Source organism: Coregonus clupeaformis, chromosome 28 (assembly GCF_020615455.1).
Source record: "Coregonus clupeaformis isolate EN_2021a chromosome 28, ASM2061545v1, whole genome shotgun sequence".
In the NCBI taxonomy this organism is placed as follows: domain Eukaryota; kingdom Metazoa; phylum Chordata; class Actinopteri; order Salmoniformes; family Salmonidae; genus Coregonus; species Coregonus clupeaformis.
The window spans coordinates 20,333,199-20,358,832 of NC_059219.1; the positions used below are offsets into that span (position 1 = coordinate 20,333,199).

Consider the following 25,634-nt stretch of genomic DNA (forward strand, 5'->3'; position numbering starts at 1 on the left):
GTATGCTGTCCATACATTTTTATGTCGTACAACTATTTCCATGTTGAAAACTGATATCAATACGTTTATTTTTGTAATACAATGTCCGATAACATCAGCAGAGGAGCTGCACAGTGACCGACAGAAGTGGAGTCTTTGTAACGGATGCGTGAGTGTAAGGTAAGTACAAAGTACACTTATTTCAATAAAATTCTGACTTATGAATAAGTTATAGCTTGCATTTTAATGGACTTTGCATACAAATGCCCTGAAGAAGCAATAATGAGCATTAATTATATTTTTATAGTTTTTTGGACAGTGATAGTCAGCTCTCTCGTAGCCGGCCGCGACCGGGAGACCCATGGGGCGGCGCACAATTGGCCCAGCGTCCTCCAGGGTAGGGGAGGGAATGGCCGGCAGGGATGTAGCTCAGTTGGTAGAGGATGGCGTTTGCAACGCCAGGGTTGTGGGTTCGTTTCCCACGGGGGGCCAGTATGAAAAATAAAAATAATGTATGCACTCACTAACTGTAAGTCGCTCTGGATAAGAGCGTCTGCTAAATTACTAAAAATTTAAAAAATTAGACAGGAAGGGCTGAGATGGGATTCATACTGACGTCGCCAGGGGTATATGTGGTTCTGAGTCTGGAGGGCTGACCACTACGTCAGACTCCGGCACAATGGGCATCAAGTCTGTCCTAGAATAACACATTTCATTTCAGTGTGCTCAGAGAATTATGTTTTACACATAGTATCAACCGGGATTGTGCCCCACACTGTTTTTAGATTAAAGGTTTGAATAAATATTTCCTTACCAAATTCTAGAGAGCTATTGGTTGACTTTTGTTTTTCATTTGTATAGTGTCCTGAATGGTTGTCCAGCACCAGCTAGCTAGATCATGGACATACAGGCTTTCCTAGAGTTTCCCCTCACCACTGTTGAATTAAAAGGATACTTAGATTTTTAAAAAATACCAGCATTAGCATTATTGGGCTAAAACAATGTATCTTATAACCTCAAAGTATCTTGAAACATTGTAGTTGATGTTTGTGTATGGTGGGTCACATCCTACAGGCCTTAGTTTTATCACACCTGGACTACTGTCCAGTTATATGGTCAAGTGTCACAAAGAAGAAGATAGGCAAATTACAGTTGGCCCAGAACAGAGCAGCACGGCTGGTCCTTAGATATACACAGAGGGCTAAATATCAATTACATGCATGTCAATCTCTCCTGGCTCAAAGTAGAGGGGAGATTGACTGCATCAATACTTGTCTTTGTGAGCGGTATTGACATGTTGAAAGCATCTGTTCAAACAGCTAACACACAGCTCAGACACCCATACATACCCCACAAGACATGCCACCAAGGGTCTCTTCACAGTCCCTAAGTCTAGAACAGACTCTGGGAAAATAACAGTACTACATAGAGCCATGACTACATGGAACTCTCTTCCACATCAAGTAACTCAAGCGAACAGTAAAATCAGACACGCATTCTATTGTGGTATTATGGATTTCATATTGTAAATGTGTAATAATAGAGTAATAATGTCTTGTATTATGTATTGTTTTATTTATGGTTGTTGTTGTGTTTTGTTGTGATGTAACTGTTTTAATCCTGTTTCGACCCCAGGAAGAGTAGCTGCTGCCATGGAGGCAGCTAATGGAGATCCTACTAAATACTAAATGAACATAGTTCTTTATAGAACCTTTCAAAAAAAGGTTATACATAGCAAAAAAAAGGGATCTGCTATGGTTACAAGCCAAATAACCCTTATTTGGCATTACATAGAATGCTCGCTTTCGAATAACTCTTCTAAGAACGCTTTTCCATAATGCACCCCACCGATCCTCATTCCTCACCTCACCTGACCTCACCTCACCGGTACCCAAACCAAAAACAGATTTAATTTGTCGCTCAGTTATGTATTAAGCCATGTCATCATGGAATGCTCTGCCACCATAGGTTACTGCAAAAAGCAATACATACAACAACAACACTTCTCTTCTTTTTAAAGATCTAATTTAACTCTATTGTATATAAGAATATAAATATGTATATATGAATAGTGTGTAAATAGTATTTTTGTTTTCTCTTGGTGTCTTAAAAAAAGTAATATATTAGGTTGTTCTTGTCTATAACAGTTCTGTTCTTTTTCATGTATTTGTACATTTTATGTGGACCCCAGGAAGAGTAGCTACTGCATGTCCTAATAAACTAAACTAAACCTCGTCCCCAGGCTAATTGCTAGAGCTGGCTGGTGAACGAGACTACCCCTGACCTGATGTGACCTGCAATAACCTAATCTCACCTTCTACACACTAAAAACAAATGGTTCTATATAGTGCCAAATAAGGCTTATTTGGCTTGTAACCACAGCGGAACCCTTTTTGGTGCTATATGGAACCTTTTTTTGAAGTTTCTATAAAGTACCATGCTCATCGGTTTTTTATTCTGGTTTAATAGCCATATTATATTGTTAAAATTCTGTAGGTTTTAATATTGTGTTAATTAACAAGTTGAATCAGGTGTGCTAGCTCTGGAATGGCTGGGGGTCCCTGGGGAAAGAATTGAGAACTATTGACTTAGTCAACCGTTCTCAATTGACACAAGGCCATTCGTGAGTCTTTCACAAGACATCCTCACTGGACATAGTCATAAATAACATGTACTAGCATAAAACAACAGATTAGATCAACTGGAATGACACTCACTCATGGTTGCACAAAAAGAGCTGTGAACAAACCACGCCCCAAAATATTTGAATGAGCCGCCGCTCCTACATTTTAATTATCGCTAAAAGAGGAAAAGCAAAGAACCATTGAAGGGCTCAAAGGGTTATTTGGATCAGTATGGTTCCACATAGAACCATCACCCTTCCCAAAGAACCCTAGAAGAACCCTAATTTTTTGGTGTGTACCTGTTTGATTATGCCCAGGTATGTGTTTGCAACACATGAGGTTGGTGCCACCTTAATTGTGGACTTGCCCATGACCTGGGCCTAACCACAGAGCTACTGCAGAGAGAAGTATATTGGCCTGGCCACCGTAGACAACATGGAGGATATGACTACACTGAATAACATTACGGCTGATTATACTGACATGGTCTGGATAGGACTGTATGATAACTGGATATGGTCATTGGCTAATAGCACTGGTGAGAAAGATACAGGGTTTCAAAACTGGTGGACCGGTCAACCGAATAATAAGCATAGCGATCAGCACTGTGTAACGATAGAGGGGAAAATGGGGATAGAACAGACTGGAATGATGTGCCCTAACACATCCTTAGACCACTGCGCCTGAGTGGCGCAGTGGTCTAAGGCACTGCATCGCAGTGCTAACTGTGCCACTAGAGATCCTGGTTCGAATCCAGGCTCTGTCGTAGCCGGCTGCGACTGGGAGACTCATGGGCGGCGCTTTATTGGCCTAGCGTTGTCCAGGGTAGGGGAGGGAATGGCCGGCAGGGATGTAGCTCAGTTGATAGAGCATGGCGTTTGCAACGCCAGGGTTGTGGGTTCGTTTCCCACGGGGGACCAGTTTGAAAAAAAAAAAAGACTAAAAAAAAAAAAAGACTAAAAATATATATATGTATTCACTAACTGTAAGTCGCTCTGGATAAGAGCGTCTGCTAAATGACTAAAATGTAAATGTAAAAAATGTAGTGATTGGAAATCCTTTGTCTGCTATGATGGTAAGAGCCATACACAAACTGTTCCGTCAATTCAACAGCAACTGCGGAATGGTTTCCACTATGGAAATTATACAATGTAGTGGGACGAGATGGGATTGTGGTTGGGATTGAATGTCCTATTGTGTCATTTAAGGAATTTCATTTTATTGTTTGTTTTACAGTAAGAGTATAATGTTTATCTCATTGTATGCATAAAATAAGTAAAATGTGTGCAGAGGTTTGGTAACTAAATCGAAATATTAAATTGATGTGTGCAGTGGTTTCTCAAGTGTAATCTGCAAATTGTTGTTAACCTTTGTTTTGTTGGAAATAATACTTTGTGTAAGTAATTATGTAGTTTGTACATCTGCTTTGAAGATACTCAGTGTTTTTAGTAATTTAGTATATTTTTTAAAATGTTTTTGGTTCATTACAACATTGGACAATGATAACATAGTTTAGTAATTTTCAATGAAACAATTGTGTCAGACACACTTTGTAAACATCCTTTGAATACTCTGCTCTGTGTCGCATGACCCATGGTATAATCCATGCAACTCATCTATCTACTGGTGTAGGATCTTCATTTGATCAGGCTTTTTCTTTCCTGCACCACAGGAAATGCAGATGGGCTTCATGATTTACATAAATTAACTGACAACCATTCATAACACACGGTTATATTAACAGTATTGCACTTTTCAGGTAGCTAATAGCCTAACCACCCATCAACCAACATTATGGACTAAACGTTGAAATCCTGTTGCTGCAGGATTATTTTGCAGTGGCAATACTGGTCAAATTTAGATCCTACATCTGAATGAATTTGACTGTGTCTTTTACAAATATGGGTCAAGTGCAGATGAATGTCTTTATTCCACAAAGATTAGGGTTACAACATGGTCCCAAAACAGAGACAGCATGGGTGTCCTCAATCCCCATTGGCAACGGATGCCCCATTTTGAATAACCATGGCAACCATACATCAATCAAGAAGATGGTTTTTCTTTGTTTGCTTCTTAATAGGCCTGACACTATCCCTTTAGAAAATCAAACACCCCTTTAAAAATAGTTTGATTGAACATAGGCAGCTTTAAAGCCACTTTGTCCCTCTCATCCTGTTGCTGCTTGTGTAACAGCCCGTATAAAAGATATATAACTCCAATAAATAACTCTTTAAAGATGTGATGAGCTGAGTGAGGGCTAACAACAGGCTGTAAACAGCTAAAAATCAAAGATAACATTAAAGAAAATGTTGCCTTTACTCATAGTACCGCTTTTCCAATTCTTGCCTTTTTAAGGGTGAGAAGAAGAGTATCTGTCATTCCTTCCAGAACTAAACTATAAGGATATTCCCCAGGGTTTGGAATGGGATGGGTGTAATGTAGTTTGATGTTGAACAGCAATAACATGCCAATATTTAGTCAATTATACTAGTTCATTGATGTAGTTTATGTGGGTAATGAGTTTGTGTAATTGGAACAGATTTATTGGATTATGTGTGAAGAGAAAGAGGACTGTCATATGTCATATACAGGACCATATTTATTCAACAATAATAATGTATTCATCACAAATAAATGTACTGTGGTATCGATGTTTCACTGTGATCTGAGTAGCACTGGGGGAGGGTGCATTGTGACAATCTAACTATGGTGTTAAGGTATGGAAAGCTGCTTCCCATATTAGGGCATCCTTATCTAATCAGTGCATATTTGCTAGTAATCTGCACTACTGCACTCCTTTGAGATGACATTTCACAGCTATTTCACATGCGTGGGAAGAGAGTGCTTATCTTGGTAGAAAGTAATGCTATTATTTTTTTATGCTCACCCATTGGTAGATATCAACATGCCACAGAAACATATGGCATCATATAAAGTGATGAATTGATGAACAGACAGGCAGACAGACCAACAGACAGACATGCAGACCAACAGACAATGGTGGAAAAAGTACCCAATTGTCATACTTGAGTAAAAGTAAAGATACCTTAATACAAAGTTACTCAAGTAAAAGTGAAAGTCACCCAGTAAAGTACTACTTGAGTAAAAGTCTAAAAGTATTTGGTTTTAAATATACTTAAGTAGCAAAAGTAAATGTAATTGCTAAAATATACTTAAGTATTGAAAGTAAAAGTAAAAGTATAAATCATTTAAAATTCCCTATCTTCAGCAAACCAGACTGCACCATTTTCTTGTTTTTATTTATTTACGGATAGCCAGGGGCACACTCCAACACTCAGACATAATTTACAAACGAAGCATTTGTGTTAAGTGAGTCTGCCAGATCAGAGGCAGTAGGGATGGCCAGGGATGTTCTCTTGATAAGTGCATGAATTTGACAATTTTCCTATCCTGCTAGCCATTCAAAATGTAACAAGTACTTTTGGTATCAAGGAAAATAAATGGAGTAAAAAGTACATTATTTTCTTTAAGAATGTAGTGAAGTAAAAGTTGTCAAAAATATAAATAGTCAAGTAAAGTACAGATGCCCCAAAAAACTACTTAAGTAGTACTTTAAAGTATTTTTACTGAAGTACTTTACACCACTGCCAACAGACAGCAGGTCATGTACCATGTCCGTGGTGCGGTGGCGCTGAAACATTTTTCCAGAGAGAGAGAGCGTGAACGGGGATGTATGATGGAAATTGACAGATTGAAAGCGAGGGAGTACATACCAGCAGCATACCACCCTGCATCCCACTGCTGGTCTCTGAAGCTAAGCAGGGTCGGTCCTGAGTCGATCCCTGGATGGGAGACCAGACGCTGCTGGAAGTGGTGTTGGAGGTCCAGTAGGGGGCACTCTTCCTTCTGGTCTAAGGAGATAATAATAATAGATTTATTGTCACATACAATGCCACAGGGCAGTGAAGGGGACATTGCCCTGCAGAGGGTGCCGTCTTTCGGATGGGACGTTAAAACGGGTGTCCTGACTCTCTGTTGTCACTAAAGATCCCATGGGACTTATTGTAAGAGTAGGGGTGTTAACCCCGGTGTGCTGGCAAAATTCCCAATCTGGTCCTCATACCAACATCGCCACCTAACCATCCCCAGCTTGCAATTGGCTCATTCATCCCCTCTCCTCCCCCTGTAACTCTTCCCCAGGTTGTTGCTGTAAAATATAATATGTTCTCAGTCAATTTACCTGGTAAAATAAGGGGAAACTTGAAACTTTGAGAGAGAGAGAAAGGGAGATACTGTAAAGGGAGAGGGAGTGAGGCTGCCTGGGCTGGGTGGTGGGGGGGCAGCAGGCTGCAGGAATGCTCTGCATGCCTGTCCTCTGAATGACCCCTCCTCCCTGGAGTGTGGGAGATACTGGGTAATTAGCCTCCTTTAACATTGGAGCTATGGTCCCGTGAATGAGGTTAGCAGTGGCATTGAGGGAAACTATTAAGTGTATTTACCGTGTAAAAAACTCAAATTCTAAAATGTTATTCTCTCAGTCAAACCACCCCCATCCGGTTTATGTACATTCCCAGTTGATATTTTTGAGTTAATCCCCCACTCCTCCTATTTCTTTTGGTTTGTTTCCAGTTGATGTACCTGCAGTTGGTGCTGTTATGTTGAAATTGAGCAGATTTCTCTCCCCCCCCATCTTGATGGCCTAGTTTTACTCTCCTGCACTAGATTTAATTATGGTGCTCTCTCTCAGTGAATTTGTCTTCCTTATGTCAGGAAATAGAAATGGAAGAACACATGGATTAAGAAAAACGGAAGCTAAAGAGTATGGATTTTCCAGAGACATTGTAGTTTAGATCCCAAAATGCCAATACTGTGACATCCTCCTTATTTGTTTTATTTATTTATAGACTCTCTTCATTTTATTGAATTCCGAGTGTCCCTTTAAAAGTGACAGTTAAAGTGGCTTTTTCTGACAGTTACAGGTTCTGAATTTGCCTTAGCCACCTCTTTGCTTACAAACCACACATTCTCAGGGAAAATATATTCTTAAAAACAACTACGTAAATCGGCTTTAAAGCCACACTGTGAGCTGCATAATAATATAATGGGATTGCCAAATGTGTGCAGTCTTTTTGGTTAGGAAAGGCAGTTGTACTACTCTCATTAAAGTATTTAACCTATCATATCTGTTCTTTAAAATCAAGGGGTATAATTCTTCAGTTTAAATTAATGTACAGTGGGGAAAAAAAGTATTTAGTCAGCCACCAATTGTGCAAGTTCTCCCACTTAAAAAGATGAGAGAGGCCTGTAATTTTCATCATAGGTACACGTCAACTATGACAGACAAAATGAGAAAAAATAATCCAGAAAATCACATTGTAGGATTTTTAATGAATTTATTGGCAAATGATGGTGGAAAATAAGTATTTGGTCAATAACAAAAGTTTCTCAATACTTTGTTATATACCCTTTGTTGGCAATGACACAGGTCAAACGTTTTCTGTAAGTCTTCACAAGGTTTTCACACACTGTTTCTGGTATTTTGGCCCATTCCTCCATGCAGATCTCCTCTAGAGCAGTGATGTTTTGAGGCTGTCGCTGGGCAACACGGACTTTCAACTCCCTCCAAAGATTTTCTATGGGGTTGAGATCTGGAGACTGGCTAGGCCACTCCAGGACCTTGAAATGCTTCTTACGAAGCCACTCCTTCGTTGCCCGGGCGGTGTGTTTGGGATCATTGTCATGCTGAAAGACTCAGCCACGTTTCATCTTCAATGCCCTTGCTGATGGAAGGAGGTTTTCACTCAAAATCTCACGATACATGGCCCCATTCATTCTTTCCTTTACACAGATCAGTCGTCCTGGTCCCTTTGCAGAAAAACAGCCCCAAAGCATGATGTTTCCACCCCCATGCTTCACAGTAGGTATGGTGTTCTTTGGATGCAACTCAGCATTCTTTGTCCTCCAAACATGACGAGTTGAGTTTTTACCAAAAAGTTATATTTTGGTTTCATCTGACCATATGACATTCTCCCAATCCTCTTCTGGATCATCCAAATGCACTTCAGACAGGCCTGGACATGTACTGGCTTAAGCAGGGGGACACGTCTGGCACTGCAGGATTTGAGTCCCTGGCGGCGTAGTGTGTTACTGATGGTAGGCTTTGTTACTTTGGTCCCAGCTCTCTGCAGGTCATTCACTAGGTCCCCCCGTGTGGTTCTGGGATTTTTGCTCACCATTCTTGTGATCATTTTGACCCCACGGGGTGAGATTTTGCGTGGAGCCCCAGATCGAGGGAGATTATCAGTGGTCTTGTATGTCTTCCATTTCCTAATAATTGCTCCCACAGTTGATTTCTTCAAACCAACCTGCTTACCTATTGCAGATTCAGTCTTCCCAGCCTGGTGCAGGTCTACAATTTTGTTTCTGGTGTCCTTTGACAGCTCTTTGGTCTTGGCCATAGTGGAGTTTGGAGTGTGACTGTTTGAGGTTGTGGACAGGTGTCTTTTATACTGATAACAAGTTCAAACAGGTGCCATTAATACAGGTAACGAGTGGAGGACAGAGGAGCCTCTTAAAGAAGAAGTTACAGGTCTGTGAGAGCCAGAAATCTTGCTTGTTTGTAGGTGACCAAATACTTATTTTCCACCATAATTTGCAAATAAATTCATTAAAAATCCTACGATGTGATTTTCTGGAAATTTTTTCCTCAATTTGTCTGTCATAGTTGACGTGTACCTATGATGAAAATTACAGGCATCTCTCATCTTTTTAAGTGGGAGAACTTGCACAATTGGTGGCTGACTAAATACTTTTTTCCCCCACTGTATATCTTACAGACTGCGGCTTTAAGGTTCCTTATCGGGGACGTCCTTGTTATTTAAGGTTTTACTTAAAGCAAAGGAATTTGACATATTTCAAATTAGAATCTATGTCCACATACCTCTTCTGACCTCTCCTTTCTATTTCATTCCATCTCTATCTTTAGCGCGAAGCTCAATCATTTTCTTATCATCTATTTTCTGCTGATGGGAGAGCTTAGAGCATAGCCTTCGTTATAACACTGTTCAATACTTGAACTGCTTATCTATCTTACCCACCCAAGATTTTCACTTACAGAAACATTTAGGTCCATTTTTAGGTATAGAGTACACAATTGGCCTTATGTGGAAAAAAAAGAGTAGGGCCGATGTCATTAATATTAGACCTACTTTCCAGATATGAAACACAGCCTAACTTCCACTTATTCACAGGGTGAGATTTAGATGATTGCACGTGGTTGCTAGATAGCCTACATTTTGAATTAGGGGAATCATGCAATGAAAGTATCTATTTTATTCCATTCTGTTCTGTTCTATTTCATTATATTCTATCGTATCAGACTTCCCAAAGACATGTCATTTCTATAGTCAGTAAAAAGTGTGAAATCAATGAAGAATGAAATCAGAATCCTACAACCTGCTCGCACACTGTATTTCTACTACCATTTGACCTAACATTCTACCCAACATTCTAACTAAGTGTGCACCAAATATTGACGTTCATCACGTCTGGTGAGGGAATCCTGGTACTTAGACAGTGTTTGGGTCATTTGAAGGTTAGCAGCCGCCGAAAAAGTTCAGGGAAAGTTCACCCGCATATATTAGGTAATTCAATCGGTCCCTGTGACATAACTAGTATGAAGTGGTTGTGTTGAGACAGCATAACCCATTCGTCAATAAATGGGAGCTAATAACTCCAACACAAACTTTGTTATGTAAAATAGCCAACAATTCTGTTTTATATCGGATTTTCACAAGGACTGACTATTTTGCTGTGCTCCCTGCGCGCGATGGACCCAATGATTTTTTGATGAATGCGTCGATGGAAATCGTTTCTCGGATATTTTAGCATGGACTCAAATTAATAAAATATAATTTTGGTCAATTACAAACTTTTAACAAAAATGTCCATCATACCCTTGACTGACTGGGGGGAAATAATCCTACTTGGGCGTGCGAATTAAGGACAGTTGCGTTCCATTTGTTCCATTTTTACATTTATTTAGATCCTGGCGCATCTTGATAAGGAAGGACTCGGCCTTACACTAATGGTATAGAAAACCATGTTTGACTGTATGGATTTTCTCGCAGTCTGTCCAGGAGAAATGCTGGATTTCTATACGGCAAGTCCTTGTATGCTCCAGGAACCATCTCTAACTGCATGCTTCACTGGACTAACAGAAACCGATTGGCAAATTCATCGGATCGCGCAATGTAGGTGAAGCTTTATTTTTATTTGGTCTATTTGAGGATTTAAGTAATTTTCCCTCAGTTGCCCACTGTTTTACTCTACATTAAATCTAAATATTTGTTGTGATCATGTTACATGAGGAAAGACTGAACGTGGGACTTGACTTGATTCACCCAGTTGTATCTTCTCCTCACACCTTTGATGCAATATTTATAATATAGCCTATTCCTGTGTCAGTTGTTCGTACATTGTAGCCTAAACTGTTCCCTGTGCAGTCCTGTATCATTGCATATTTAATCCAAAGACAATGTAAACATATTTATTTAGGTCATGTTGTATGTAGGCTACCATATTTTTTTCAAGATGTAGTTCGATGGCATTTTTCATGTATCTTTCTGAATATGTAATTGGTGGTATATCTAGTTCAAATGAACTAAAATTTGAATATTATTTCAGATATAGGGCCTACATCAAATTAAATATAGAAGCCTGCACAGTAAAATCAAACTTAAACAAAAAATAACTCACAACAGCATTTATGTAGGCCTACACGTTCAAGTTTATGTTAAAGGTGCAATCTGCAATATTTACTGCTTTAAGGTCATTTCAATTAATGATACCCATTGAATCTTGAAGAATAACTTATAAATGCCTAATGCGTTTAGTACAAGTGTATTACACCACTATAAGCCAAAATATAAGGTTGCTTTTTGATTTTACTCCAAAAGCAACCTTTACTGTTTGTAAATAATGCCTTTGTAAACAATGTATAGCTTCAAAATATGTTTCAAACTATAATGTTGATATAATTGTCAGTCCTTGCATCTATAGCTTCATTGATAATTGGAGAGTGGTTACATTTCTCAAGCCCCATCCCTCAGCTTTATAGCAAACCAAGTGACAGGGCTGCCATTTGGCTGAAAAAGGATTGACTGATTGTGCCTTTATAGCATGGGAATAGGGTCAATATTGTTGTTATTTTACTTGTGCACATTGTTTGCTTTGTTGCAACTGATGATTGCATTAATTTAGTATTGGTAAGCCTACCTTCTAGTTTATGGAATGAATTCACCGTTGTGCAATCAATCAGTATACTTACTTGTTATCCTAATCAATAATACATGGATTATTACTGTGAACCCATTGATAATGAATTGGCCATACAATCTGCACTCTTATTTGATTTGTCACACCTTTTTTTTCTCCATACTGGCCCCCTGTGGGAATCGAACCCACAACCCTGGCATTGCAAATGCCATGCTCTACCAACTGAGCTCATCCCTGCCGGCCATTCCCTCCCCTACCTGGACGACACTGGGCCAATTGTGCGCCGCCCCATGGGTCTCCCGGTCGCGGCCGGCTACGACAGGGCCTGGATTCGAACCAGGATCTCTAGTGTCACAGCCTTAGACCACTGCACCACTCGGGAGACTACTACTACACTCACTGTCCCTCTTCAACTAGTTGTTGACATTTACAGATCAGATTAGGAAGTCAAATTCTATTCTGATACCTTTGGTTTCCTCTATCAGCTGATAGATCTAGCTGTCTCTTTGGAGGTTTTTATTTAGCCGAACACCAGGGCTTCACGGGACATTATGTTCCTTATATTTTCTGCGATATCAAAGCCAAAGCCTATTACAAAATTAGACCTTCTCTGGCAGCGCTCAGTTTGGAGATGGAGGAGCATCTCAACTGAAGCCAGTGCTCAGGACGGTCACTGGGTTTCACCGAGGGTTCACTGGACGGTCACCAACAAGAGGTCAGACGAGACCCAGACTGCTTGGCTTGTCTCCCCCACAGCAAAGTAGTTGTTGGGAACTCTGCAAGCAAAGCCTAATAATATATTTACCTCATTCATCACTTAGGCTATTTTATGAGCACATTAATGTTGTATGCGCCAGCGATGACATCCAAATAACTATAATTGCTGTTCCTGTTTATAAGTGTAATATTAAGAGTGTTTGGATCTCACTGAGCAATTGGCCTCATGGTGAGTAGCCTATTCACAACCACAGAAATTCCCTCACTACAGATTGTCTGTCACGGTCGTCTATGTCGTCCAAGTATGACCAAGGCGCAACGTGTCCAAGAAACATGACTTTATTAGCAAAGTAACCAAAATCCAAAACAAAAGACGACTCAATGAAGTCCACGGTACACAGACCGAAAACGGAACAAAAACCCACAAAACCAAGGAGAAACCACACAGTATAAATATGGCTCCCAATCAGAGATAACGAGCCGACAGCTGACACTCGTTACCTCCGATTGGGAGTCATATGACTAATCAAGCACAATCACCAAACATAGAAATCAACAACCTAGACACCCCAACATAGAAATACACCCAAACAAATGAAAATGAACAACCCTGGCTCAAATATCAAAGTCCATGGAGCCAGAGTGTCACATTGTCTTTACTTTCAGCATCTAGCCCCAAAAGTCCCCCAAAAGACCTCAGTGAGAGTGTGATAGCATTGTGATAGTGTGCAGAGGAAGTTACTTTTCTTTGACATAGTGTAAGCAGATCGTGGCAAAACATTACTCTTTACCAGTTTCTCTCCTAAATGTGGGTGAGCAGCTCCCTCCCCCTCCAAACCACTTAGGCTAGCATAAGATTCCACTGCTTCATCAGTCAGTTGATCTTCTGGCATGCTCCGCCATTGTTTTGCAGTGGAGAGAATACTTGCTAATGGGTGTGTTCTGTTGTTTGACCCAGAAGGGGTAGGTTCAATTGGAGGCCATGGGTTCAAGGGGATGGATATAAGGAATTTTTTATTTTTTTATTTTTATAGTTATCTGTCACTGGCCCTATGTGCTTTAATGGTGGAGGTGATAAGAAGCCAGCATGGATGCTTGTCCTGTCGCAGTGGGGGCTCTCTATAAAACTGAAGCGATGTCTTAAGAGTGTCTGTTGGCGTCTTTTTTTTTATCCCACAAAGTATGGCATTGGAATAGTATGACTCTATCTTGCCTCTTCTTCACCCTTGCACTCTCTGGGAAAAGGACGACTTAGAAATCTTAAAAGAAAATGTATAAAAATAGTTTTACCTGAGCATTATCTCAGTCAGATATGCCTATCAACACAAGGCCTCAACATGTCCCCGGGAACACAAGTGGACTTGGCACTGTGGGCTGATATGACCTGTGTTTTCAAGTCATCTACAGTACATCTGTGAATCCTTTTCCATATTAAAAAAACAGATTGAATACTATGTTGCGTAGTCACTTTGTAGAATGTTTACTGACCATAAAAATAACTGTTGGTCTTCGAATAAAAGAGGAGGCCCAAGGACATATTGCAATTTGTTTGATATTTCAACCGTTTTTCGGGATCAAATACTGTTTTACTTCAACACATTACTGTTTGAAGAACATTAAGCTACATACATTCGATGTATGACTGCATTTTCAGCAGCTGCATTGGAGTTTTCTCCCTCTCCCAGCATTGTCCTAAAATCACTTTCTCCTCCTCGTCTTCATAGTAGAGATTTTTGTGAATTAAAGTGACAGAAAAATGATGAAAACCCAGTCACATCTTATGATAGAAAGACGATAAGGAAAGGAAGCCATTTCAGAGTGTATGCAGTGGCAGCCCTCATCTCACTCCCAACACTCAGTGCCTGTCTTTCTTACCAGAGCCTCATCATCCCTCTCTCCGTCCCTCTCTCCCTCCTGTGTGTCAGCAGCTGTGGAAACCCAGAGCTCCAGCTCAGAGGACCTGTTCGCCAGTCCTCTCTCACCTCCGCCCCCTCCTCGCACCTACAAACCCTGCTTTGTGTGCCAAGACAAGTCCTCAGGCTACCACTATGGCGTCAGTGCTTGTGAGGGCTGTAAGGTAAGGGACCAGACTGATCATGTACATATCGCAAAACCCATCTGACTGCTCAAACAATGAATAATTCCACTTGTATTTCTTCAACGGTTTTAACGTATTCAGCATTTCTACTTTGGAGTTCAATCCAAGATCTAATTTACCTATGATATGGAAATGTAAAGCAAGAAACTGCAACAAGCATCACACACACACACACACACACATAATTCCCACTATTCTCTGGGGTTCTCAAATGTCCCCCATCTACCACCCTTTAATGGTCCATGGCAGTGAGCTATAGTGAGTAGGTGTTAACAGAATTGTTAATGAAAGCAACGCCGATTGGCCCTCCGCTGTAGCTGAATGCTCGGGCAACTAAGGCTCCACAAAGAGAAGGTAAATCATTGATGGGCAGCACAGCAAACAAGACCAAGAGCGTAGAGGAGACCATGACTACAGATTACATTTGTCACGATCGTCTAAAGGAGCGGACCAATGCGCAGCGTTGCGAGTGAACATGATGACTTTTATTAAATACAGCAACCACGAAAACAACAAATGACGATACGTGAAGTCCTCTGTGACACCGACAGAACATAGAACACTGGAACAATACCTTAACTTGGAACAATAACCCACAAAACAAAGGTGAAAACTGACAGTTTAAATATGGCTCCCAATCAGAGATAACGAGCCGACAGCTGACACTCGTTACCTCCGATTGGGAGTCATTGACTACAACATACAACCACCTAGAAAAACAACCCACAGACCTGCAAACATAGAAATACACCCGACAGAACTACCAACATAGAAAAAACACCCAAATCCCCAACAAAACAACATACACTCTAGCTCACATACAAAAGTCCTAGAGCCAGAGTGTCACAGTACTCCCCCTAAAGGTGCGAACTCCGGGCGCACCAACATCAGGACTAGGGGAGGGTCTGGGTGGGCGTCTGTCCACGGTGGCGGCTCTGGCCCCGGTCGTGATCCCCACCCCACCACAGTCACAACCTGCTTCGGTAGCCTCCTCCCAATGACCACCCTCCAACTAACCCCACCTGGACTAAGGGGGCAACACCGGACTAAGGGGCAGCATCGGCCTAAGGGGCAGCACCGGGATAAGGGGGCAGCACCGGTATAAGGGGCAGCACCGGGAACAAGGGGCAGCACCGGAACAAGGGGCAGCACCGGACTGAGGGGGCAGCACCGGACTACGGGGCAGTACCGACTAAGGGGCAGCACCGGGCTAAGGGGCAGCACCGGACTAAGGGGCAGCACCGGACTACGGGGCAGTACCGGACTAAGGGGCAGTACCGGACTAAGGGGCAGTACCAGGCTAAGGGACAGCACCAGGATAAGGGACAGCACCAGGATAAGGAGCAACACCGAGCTAAGGGGCAGCACCTGACTAAATGGCGGATCCTGGCTGGCTGGCTCTGGCGGATCCTGGCTGGCTGGCGGCTCCTGGCTGGACGGCTCTGGCGGATCCCGGCTGGACGGCTCTGGCGGATCCTGGCTGGACGGCTCATGGCTGGCTGACGGATCTGGCTGCTCATGGCTGACTGACGGATCTGGCTGCTCATGGCTGGCTGACGGATCTGGCTGCTCATGGCTGGCTGACGGATCTGGCTGCTCATGGCTGGCTGACGGATCTGGCTGCTCATGGCTGGCTGACGGATCTGGCTGCTCATGGCTGGCTGACGGATCTGGCTGCTCATGGCTGGCTGACGGATCTGGCTGCTCATGGCTGGCTGACGGATCTGGCTGCTCATGGCCGACTGACGGATCTGGCTGATCCTGTCTGGCGGAAGGCTCTGGCTGATCCTGTCTGGCAGAAGGCTCTGGCTGATCCTGTCTGGCAGAAGGCTCTGGCTGATCCTGTCTGGCAGAAGGCTCTGGCTGATCCTGTCTGGCGGAAGGCTCTGGCTGATCCTGTCTGACGGAAGGCTCTAGCGGCTCCCGGTCTGGCGGACGGCTCTGATGGCTCATGGCAGACGGGCGGCTTTGCAGGCTTAGGGCAGACGGGCAGTTCAGGCCCCGTTGGGCAGATGGCAGACTCTGGCCGTCTGAGGCGCATCGTAGGCCTGGTGCATGGTGCCGGAACAGGAGGTACCGGGCTGAGGACACGCATCTCAGGGCTAGTGCGGGGAGAAGCAACAGGGCATGCTGGACCCTGGGGACGCACCGTAGGCCTGATGCGTGGTGCCGGAACTGGAGGTACCGGGCTGAGGACACGCATCTCGGGGCTAGTGCGGGGAAGCAGCAACAGGGCATGCTTGGCCCTGGGGACGCACCGTAGGCCTGATGCGTGGTGCCGGAACTGGAGGTACCGGGCTGAGGACACGCATCTCAGGGCTAGTGCGGGAAGCAGCAACAGGGCATGCTTGGCCCTGGGGACGCACCGTATCCCTGGTGCGTGGAGTAGGAACAGGCCGGGCTGGGCTGGCGGGCGCACCGTATCCCTGGTGCGTGGAGTAGGAACAGGCCGGGCTGAGCTGGCGACGCGCACCGCATACTTGGTGCGTATGGCAGGAACAGGCCGAACCGGGCTGGCGACGCGCACCTTACACTTAGTGCGAGGGACCGGAACAGGCCGTACCGTACGGGGAACACACACTACTGGCTGCACCTCGGGACTAGGAACGGGCCGGACCAAACTGGTTACACACCCCAGTACCTCACGCCGTGCCTCAACACCTTCCTTCCCTGCTTTACCCAGTAGCCCCCCTTGACCTGGTAGCCCACTGAATCCGTCCCTTCTCTGCCTCCGTCAGCCCCCTTAACCTGGCAGCCCTCTGACTCTGCCTTGTGGCAGCCTCCTGCTGCTCCGTCGCCCAAGCCATGTGCCCCCCCCAAAAAATTTCTTGGGGTTGCCTCTCGTCCTTCCGACGTTGGCTCTGCCGACGCCGTTGCTCCTCTCTCCGTCGCCTCTCCTCTGTTTCGCTCCATGGACGGCGATCCATGCCGTCCAGGATTTCTTCCCACGTCCAGGACCCTTTACCGTCCAACAGTTCCTCCCATGTCCAGACCCTTTGCTCCTGGACGCGCTGCTTGGTCCTTTTTTGGTGGGTTATTCTGTCACGATCGTCTAAAGGAGCGGACCAATGCGCAGCGTTGCGAGTGAACATGATGACTTTTATTAAATACAGCAACCACGAAAACAACAAATGACGATACGTGAAGTCCTCTGTGACACCGACAGAACATAGAACACTGGAACAATACCTTAACTTGGAACAATAACCCACAAAACAAAGGTGAAAACTGACAGTTTAAATATGGCTCCCAATCAGAGATAACGAGCCGACAGCTGACACTCGTTACCTCCGATTGGGAGTCATTGACTACAACATACAACCACCTAGAAAAACAACCCACAGACCTGCAAACATAGAAATACACCCGACAGAACTACCAACATAGAAAAACACCCAAATCCCCAACAAAACAACATACACTCTAGCTCACATACAAAAGTCCTAGAGCCAGAGTGTCACAACATTCTCTCCTCCTCATCTTTTAGAACAAGATGAAAGGTAATGATCCTAATTATAGATTAAGTGTGAGATCACATCTGTGTTAGAGATGAGAAGTGGCATTAGTTACAGAGTTGGCTCTGTGACTGTTTAATGCAGGAAGTGAGCATGGAGCTTATCTCTCTTATCACCTTCACAAGCCTGCCCTGGAGGGGGACCTCATATAAGGAGCTGCATGAAAGAGATTTGTCAATTGTTCGTTTTCTCAATGCGTCGAAAGTGGAAATGGAAAACAGTAAAAATTGCATTCTTTAGAAATATCAGTTGGTGTCTGTTGATACATGTATTGATCTGACCTGGCATATCTATTTAGATGTTCAAATTAAAAAATATTTTCACTCTAGAAGGAAGGTAGCTTGTAGATTTTTTGATTTTTTTAAAACTCCTGTAGCCCAGAAGTAACCCAACTTACAGTACAACTATGTAACGTTACCCAACCTACAGTGTTTAACCCTAAATAGTAGATTCAAGGCCACTAGGGACTGTTTGGCTGCCGTGTTTACCCAGAGCAAACACTAGTATCACTAAAGGGCCTGAATCTTGGCCCTGATAAACAGCTGTGTCGGGATCAGACAGCATCAGTCAATACTATTGACAGACTATGGACAGGACACAGCTTCAGACACAACACGTGTGATGTTACCCTGCTACACCCTATACTATTGACGTGTTTCACAACATGATTCTGGTTGCATTCGGTCTGTTGTTTTTTCTTTCTATAATTTCATTGTGATTTTGTGATAACAGTAATTCATTATAAATGAAGTAATTAAAAGTAGTTTTTTTTCTTTGCATATGGAAAACACATGTTGATGTTAAAGGGATACTTCGGGATGTTGACAATGAGGCCCTTTATCTACTTCCCAAGAGTCAGATGAAATCGTGGGTACCATTTTTATGCCAAAATTCCGAAGTATCCGTTTAATATCATAATTTAAGAAGGATATATGTATTCAGATGGTGATGTAATAACTACGCCACCTCCAAAGTCATTAGAGCTCCTTTCAGATATCTATAGAATGTTAACTTCTGGTTGCTTCTCTATTGAAAACATATTATTATCCTTTCCATTGGTGCCTTCCAGGGTTTCTTCCGTAGAAGTGTCCAGAAGAACATGGTTTACACGTGCCACCGGGACAAGAACTGCATCATCAATAAGATCACCAGGAACCGCTGTCAGTGCTGCCGGCTACAGAGGTGCTTCGCCGCGGGCATGTCCAAGGAGTGTAAGTGTCAATAATATTTCAGAATGTCTCCATTCAACCACTGAAGAGCAACATTTCTAAACATCGCCCAACTCCTCTGTAATACACCCCAAAACGGCAAAACACTGCTATGCAACATTCCCAAACTGTCTCATAAAACTCTTACTCAAAATACTCAGTGCCTTCAGAAAGTATTCACAGCCCTTGAGTTTTATGAGACACATTTTGGTGTGTTACAAATTGGGATTAAAATGGATTGTGACAATATGTAACTTTTTGGGCGACCTGACCAAATTCACATAGAAATGTGTGTTATAGACCTATCATTCTACTTGAAAGCAAGCCTAAGAAGCGGTAGATCTGTTCTATGTGTGCTCTTTCTATGCTTCCCGTTCATACGTTTTGTTTGTGCGTCTTTTACTTTCGGTTTTGTACACCAGCTTCAAACAGCTGAACCAAACATATATTTTTGATGATGGAAAATATATTTCACATCGGTTTAGATGGTACAATGATTCTCTACACTTGCTGATTTTGTCACATAAACTGAAATTAGGCGAACTATTAGAGTTTTAGCAACCAGGAAATGGGGGAGCGATTTCTGCATTGTGCAACTTAATTGTCATTTTTTGTCAACGATCTACACAAAATACTGTGAAATGTCAAAGTGGAAGAAATGTTTTACTTTTTTTTACTTAATAGAAAATAAAACGCTCATATATTTTGATTAGATAAGTATTCAACACCCTGAGTCAATACATGTTAGAATCACCTTAGTTTTTCTGGGTCATTTGACTTAAATCGGCTTGAAAATCTATGGCAAGGCTTGAAAATGTCTGTCTAGCAATGATCAACATCCAACTTGACAGAGCTTGAAGTATTGTACAATCCAGGTTTGCAAAGCTCTTAGAGGCTGTTTTGGAATATTTTTTATTCGGTACAGGCTTCCTTCTTTTCACTCTGTCATTTAGGTTAGTATTTTGGAGTAACTACAATGTTGTTGATCCATCCTCAGTTTTCTCCTTTCAGAGCCATTTAACTCTGTAACTAGTTTAAAATCCCCATTAGCCTCATGGTGAAATCCCTGAGCGGTTTCCTTCATCTCCGTCAAGGACGCCTGTATCTTTGCAGGGACTGGGTGTATTGATACACCATCCAAAGTGTAATGAATAACTTCACCATGCTCACGGGGATATTCAATCTCTGCTTTTTATTTTTACCCATCTACCAATAGGTGCTCTTCTTTGCAAGGCATTGGAAAACCTCCCTGGTCTTTGTCGTTGAATATGTGCTTGAAATTCACTGCTCTACTAAGGGACCTTACAGATAATTGTATGTGTTGGGTAAAGAGATGGGGTAGTCATTCAAAAATCATGTTAAACACCATTATTGCACACAGAGTTAGTTTTAACTCAACAAAATGTGGAAAAGTCAAAGGGTGTGAATACTTTCTGGAGGCACTGTACCTAAAAACCTGTCTGATGATGTCAATGCTTCTGCTGTCCGAACGTTTTCCAAGAAAACTAATTCCACCTCTGCTGTCCAACACATGAAAGCACTTCAAACACCATTGCCCAGAAGGCCACTGACCCAGATACAATCTCTGTTGTGGGTAGGGGGATGGTGTCATGGTGATGGATGCCTACCAATGTCATTCATCCCTTCTACCCAGCATGTCAGCATTACATAAATCCATCAGCACATGTATCAGCCTTGTGGCCTTGTGGCTGGTATGTAACGGCTACTACTACTACTACCATTGTCACTGATTGGTGTGTAATGCAGTGTTTACACAATGATTACAGGAAGTAGGGCAGACTAGATTAGACTATCCATTGACTGCACAGATCAGTCTGATGCATGAGACCAGTTGCATAAGATGGATCTCTCCCTGAGATCTGGCTCAGTAGAATGAGTGGCCCGTTGAAAACCAATGGTTGAAGTACGTTAACATGATTTATAGATCAGTTGGAAGGTAACATGATTATTTTTACATTACTTACACACTCATTGGTAAATGTGCATGGCTTGTTTAGAAAAATATGGTAATTTAACAGACTCTTTACTGTTAACACCTACTATATATTCTGCAGGTGCCCACAAGGGAAATCACACTAGAAGTATTGTGTTACAAGCACCATGATCTAACCAACTTAGCTATTGCAACCAATTCAATTTTTTTCTTTTTTTTTCTTGAGTTAGCTCTGTTCATATTTCATCCTCTCTTCCCAGCTGTCAGGAATGACAGGAGCAAGAGGAAGGAGAAGAAGGAGACTCCCAAGATGACCATCATCGAGACATATGAGCTGACAGCAGAACTGGGCTGTGTAGTGGAGAACATCTGTAGGGCTCATAGAGAGACCTTCCCTTCCCTCTGCCAGCTGGGCAAATACACTACAGTGAGTAACAACCACTGCCATGTTAGCACCATAGATATGTATTACATGTATCATGGATAGTGTTCCATTTAATTATGTGGGTAGCCCTGTCTCTGTTAAGGCTCAGAAACACTATCCCTGTACCATAATCCATTAATCTAAATGGATCATACTGGTTGTATTGTTGAGATAATACTCAAAACGAATTGCTCTCTCTCTCTCTCTCTCTCGCGTGCGGCCTCTCTTTCTCTCTCTCTCTCTATTTCTCTTTTCCTTTCTTTCTTTTCTCTCTCTTCGTCCCCTCCCCATCCCTCTCTCTCTCCCTCTCTCTGCCCCCCTTCTCTCTGCCCCCCTTCTCTCTCTCTTTCTCTCTTTCTCTCTCTCTCTCTCTTTCTCTCTCTCTCTCTCTCTCTCTCTCTTTCTCTTTCTCTCTCTCTCTCTCTCTCTCTCTCTCTCTCTCTCTCGATCCCCCCCCTCTCTCTCTCTGTCCATCTCTCTGTAGAACTCAAGCTCAGACACTAGGATCCAGTTGGACCTGGGGCTGTGGGATAAGTTCAGTGAGCTGGCCACCAAATGTATCATCAAGGTTGTGGAGTTTGCCAAACGGGTGCCTGGCTTCACCGGCCTGACCATAACTGACCAGATCACCCTCCTCAAAGCAGCCTGTCTGGACATTCTGGTGAGCTGTGTGTGTGTGTGTACTGTACGTTTGTGTGTGTATACTGTATGCGTGAGGGGATGTGTGTGTGTGTGTGTGTGTGTGTGTGTATACGTCCACATCATCATCTCCAAAGCACATCTCGCACCTCATCAACTGGCCCGTGTGGAGTTAGAAGGGTTCACTCACAGTGTGCTGTTTGATGCAGACACTATGGATCTGCCGTTACATTGTCTCAGCATACGTTTGTGCTGAAGACAGACACGGTGGTGATGGGTTCAGACAGAGTGTTACTGCTGAAGTTATGTTTTATTCTCTTTTATCTCCCCAACTCTTCTGGTTTTCATTGTCAACTCTGTCCTTCTCCAGCACCATCAAAGGTTGGTGGATTCTCACTAGCTGCACAATGGTGATTCACTCACGGCTCTATTTTCTCTATGGGAGCTCCTTAATCTGAAATCAAAGTGCTATCATGTTTATTTTCCATTACTGAGGTAGTTTCTAATGAGGTGTGTAGGGACAATTACTGTGCAAAATTTATGGTGATTTATGTTGTTTGTGAAACTTGACTCAGTGCCTTGTTGTGATGTAGCATTATTTATGCTCTGACGGGTTTTTAAAAGAGTTTTGGAAGTTCTCGCTCTTGATCTGTCTATCTCTTTCTCTATCTCTCTCTCTCCCTCTATCTCTTTTTTCTTATGCAGACTCTTTCATTTAGGTTTATGTTTTACCTCTATACTTCTCTCTCTCTCTTTCTCTCTCTCTTTCTCTCTCGTTTTCTCTTTGCCTGAACTGTCTTTCATGTCTTTTAATTTCCATCCCCCTCTTCTTGAACCTGCATCTCTCCATTGCCTTTTTCTATACTGAGCCATCCCTTATGTCCCCTCTGTCTCCCTGTAGATTCTGCGGATCTGTACGAGGTACACACCTGACCAGGACACTATGACCTTCTCAGACGGGCTGACCCTGACCCGTACACAGATCCACAACGCTGGCTTTGGCCCGCTCACAGACCAGGTGTTCACCTTCGCCGGCCAGCTGCTGCCCTTGGAGATGGATGACACAGAAAGCGGCCTCCTCAGCGCCATCTGCTTGGTGTCTGGAGGTACTGCAACTAGCCATAGCTTCAGTACAGGCAGAATGTTTTATATGGAACGTGAACTATCTTTTTTTTGTTTTATGAATGGATGTACTTGTTGTACATTTATTTACAAATATTTACTCCAATAAATTAACCTCATTGTTGTTTTTGTGTGTAGAAGTTTCCGTGGGTGTAGTTAAATAATACATATAGCCCATGTAGAGGAGTCACACAAACAAAATAGATATATGAGCTGTATTAGCTGTAGATTAATGATGTGTAGGTCTCACACTGACAATGTCTCTCCTGTGTCAGATCGGCAGGATCTGGAGGAGCCGTCTAAGGTGGAGGTCCTGCAGGAGCCCTTACTGGAGGCCTTGAAGATCTACTCCCGTAAACGCCGGCCCAGCATGCCCCTCATGTTCCCTAAGGTCCTCATGAAGATCACCGACCTGCGCAGCATCAGCGCCAAAGGTTAGAGGTCAACTCCCTATCGGCCATGACACTTACTTTGACCTTAACTATAAACCTCCAAACAACAGGCTTCATGGCTTGGCTTCATGACCGTTATAACCAGGTGTTATGGCATATTGTGTTTTTACAACAACAGTGCACATCCAACCACATCCAAGGATGTAGTGTAAAGAGAAAAGTAGAAAATCGGGTGGCCTGTGGATGTCGGTGTGGGCAGCATGTCTAGTCAGTGTAAGAACCCTTTAAGACATGCTGGGTGGAGGTGGGTTAAATAGGATAAAATAAAGAAAATCTGCCTCTGATTAGAGTGATATAGTTAAGAGACACTTCTACTACTCTAGAAAGTCTAATTGACATTTTCTCTTCTAATTCCACAGGAGCTGAGCGTGTGGTGACGTTGAAGATGGAGATCCCAGGTTCCATGCCTCCTCTGATCCAGGAGATGCTGGAGGAGATGGAGAACCTGGAGAAGCAGAAGCAGTCTGAGGAGGAGCAGAGAGCAGACAAGAACATCACGCCCACACACACCATGTCTGCACAGTAAATAGACACTTGCCTGTTTGCCTGAAAACCTTACAAGAAAAATATACCTCCAATGGGATGTCCCGGAAAGGAAATTATGAGGATGGTCAAATGTGAACAATACCAGTGAACAGTGTATTCAGGGTTGAATATGTAAAGGGAATTGTAAATAGAATCATGTTACAGTACTTAGTTACTCATAACTGGATGTGATTGGAGATATAACAGGACTAGCCTGTGTGTTGGACAGTATCATAAGGTGCTCAGAAGGTGCATTGCAGTACTAGAGAGTAGCTTAACGTATTAATCTCACACAGAGCCTTTCTATATGGATGGGAGTGGAGATTCATGTGAATTATGAATAGACATTCCATTGTGGTGCAACACAGGGGCAAAGCATGACAATGTGCATTATATGTATTCAGTTTAACTCTCGAAAAGGATGCATTTCTCAGAGGTCATTACTGGGTGTGTGTAGGTCACAAATGTATGAGATTTTAAAACAGCAGAACTGGGCTGTTTCCATTATTTCAAGTCTTGCATGATTGGCTTTGTTATAAGTAAGTGCCATTACTCTCATCATGTCAACATATATTCTACATACCATTGTATGGCTATGTTTCTCTCTATGATGAATGTCATGGTGCATATTTGTGATATTGATTATGATCATATTTCAGATAGTTATTGGTCTATTAAAGTCTTGAAACTATTAATACCCTGGGTGTGTCTGACTCATAAAAAGAAAAATCTTTACACGATCCAGTGCTCCATACAAAGGTTGATACTGCCCCCTGTGGTCTTTGTAGAGAATTACACTCATTGCCTCGGTGGAAAAACTACCTTATAAACAAACACTCATGATATGAAAGAGTCAAGAGTTGCTCAATAATCTAAAGCCAAACATAAAAACAGGATTCTCCACAAAAATAGATTTATTTCCCATGTAATGGAAATGCATGCAAGAGTTACTATTACTTAACACACAGACCTGAGTATACCAATTCCTTTCTGTTGAAAGTTAAACATAGGTAGAAAGTGCATCACGCTTCACCTGAGATTTCCTCAAAGCATAGCTGTTTAGAAACAAATTAAAATGTACAATTCATAACATTTAACAGAATATAATCTGGAAGTAGACAATTTAGTTATGCAAAGTCC

At 42.7% G+C, this 25,634-nt stretch overlaps 1 protein-coding gene across 1 annotated transcript; it reads left to right on the forward strand.

The window, feature by feature from the left end:
* The first annotated feature begins 10,240 nt into the window (after positions 1 to 10,240).
* Positions 10,241 to 25,183, forward strand: LOC121563747 (retinoic acid receptor beta-like). The gene is made up of 8 exons (XM_041875470.2): positions 10,241 to 10,816; positions 14,486 to 14,634; positions 19,240 to 19,381; positions 21,593 to 21,759; positions 22,241 to 22,417; positions 23,297 to 23,501; positions 23,793 to 23,951; positions 24,329 to 25,183. The coding sequence occupies exons 1-8, from the start codon at positions 10,666 to 10,668 to the stop codon at positions 24,493 to 24,495; spliced, it is 1,317 nt and encodes a 438-aa protein (XP_041731404.2). The 5' UTR covers positions 10,241 to 10,665; the 3' UTR covers positions 24,496 to 25,183.
* The last annotated feature ends 451 nt before the right edge of the window (positions 25,184 to 25,634 follow it).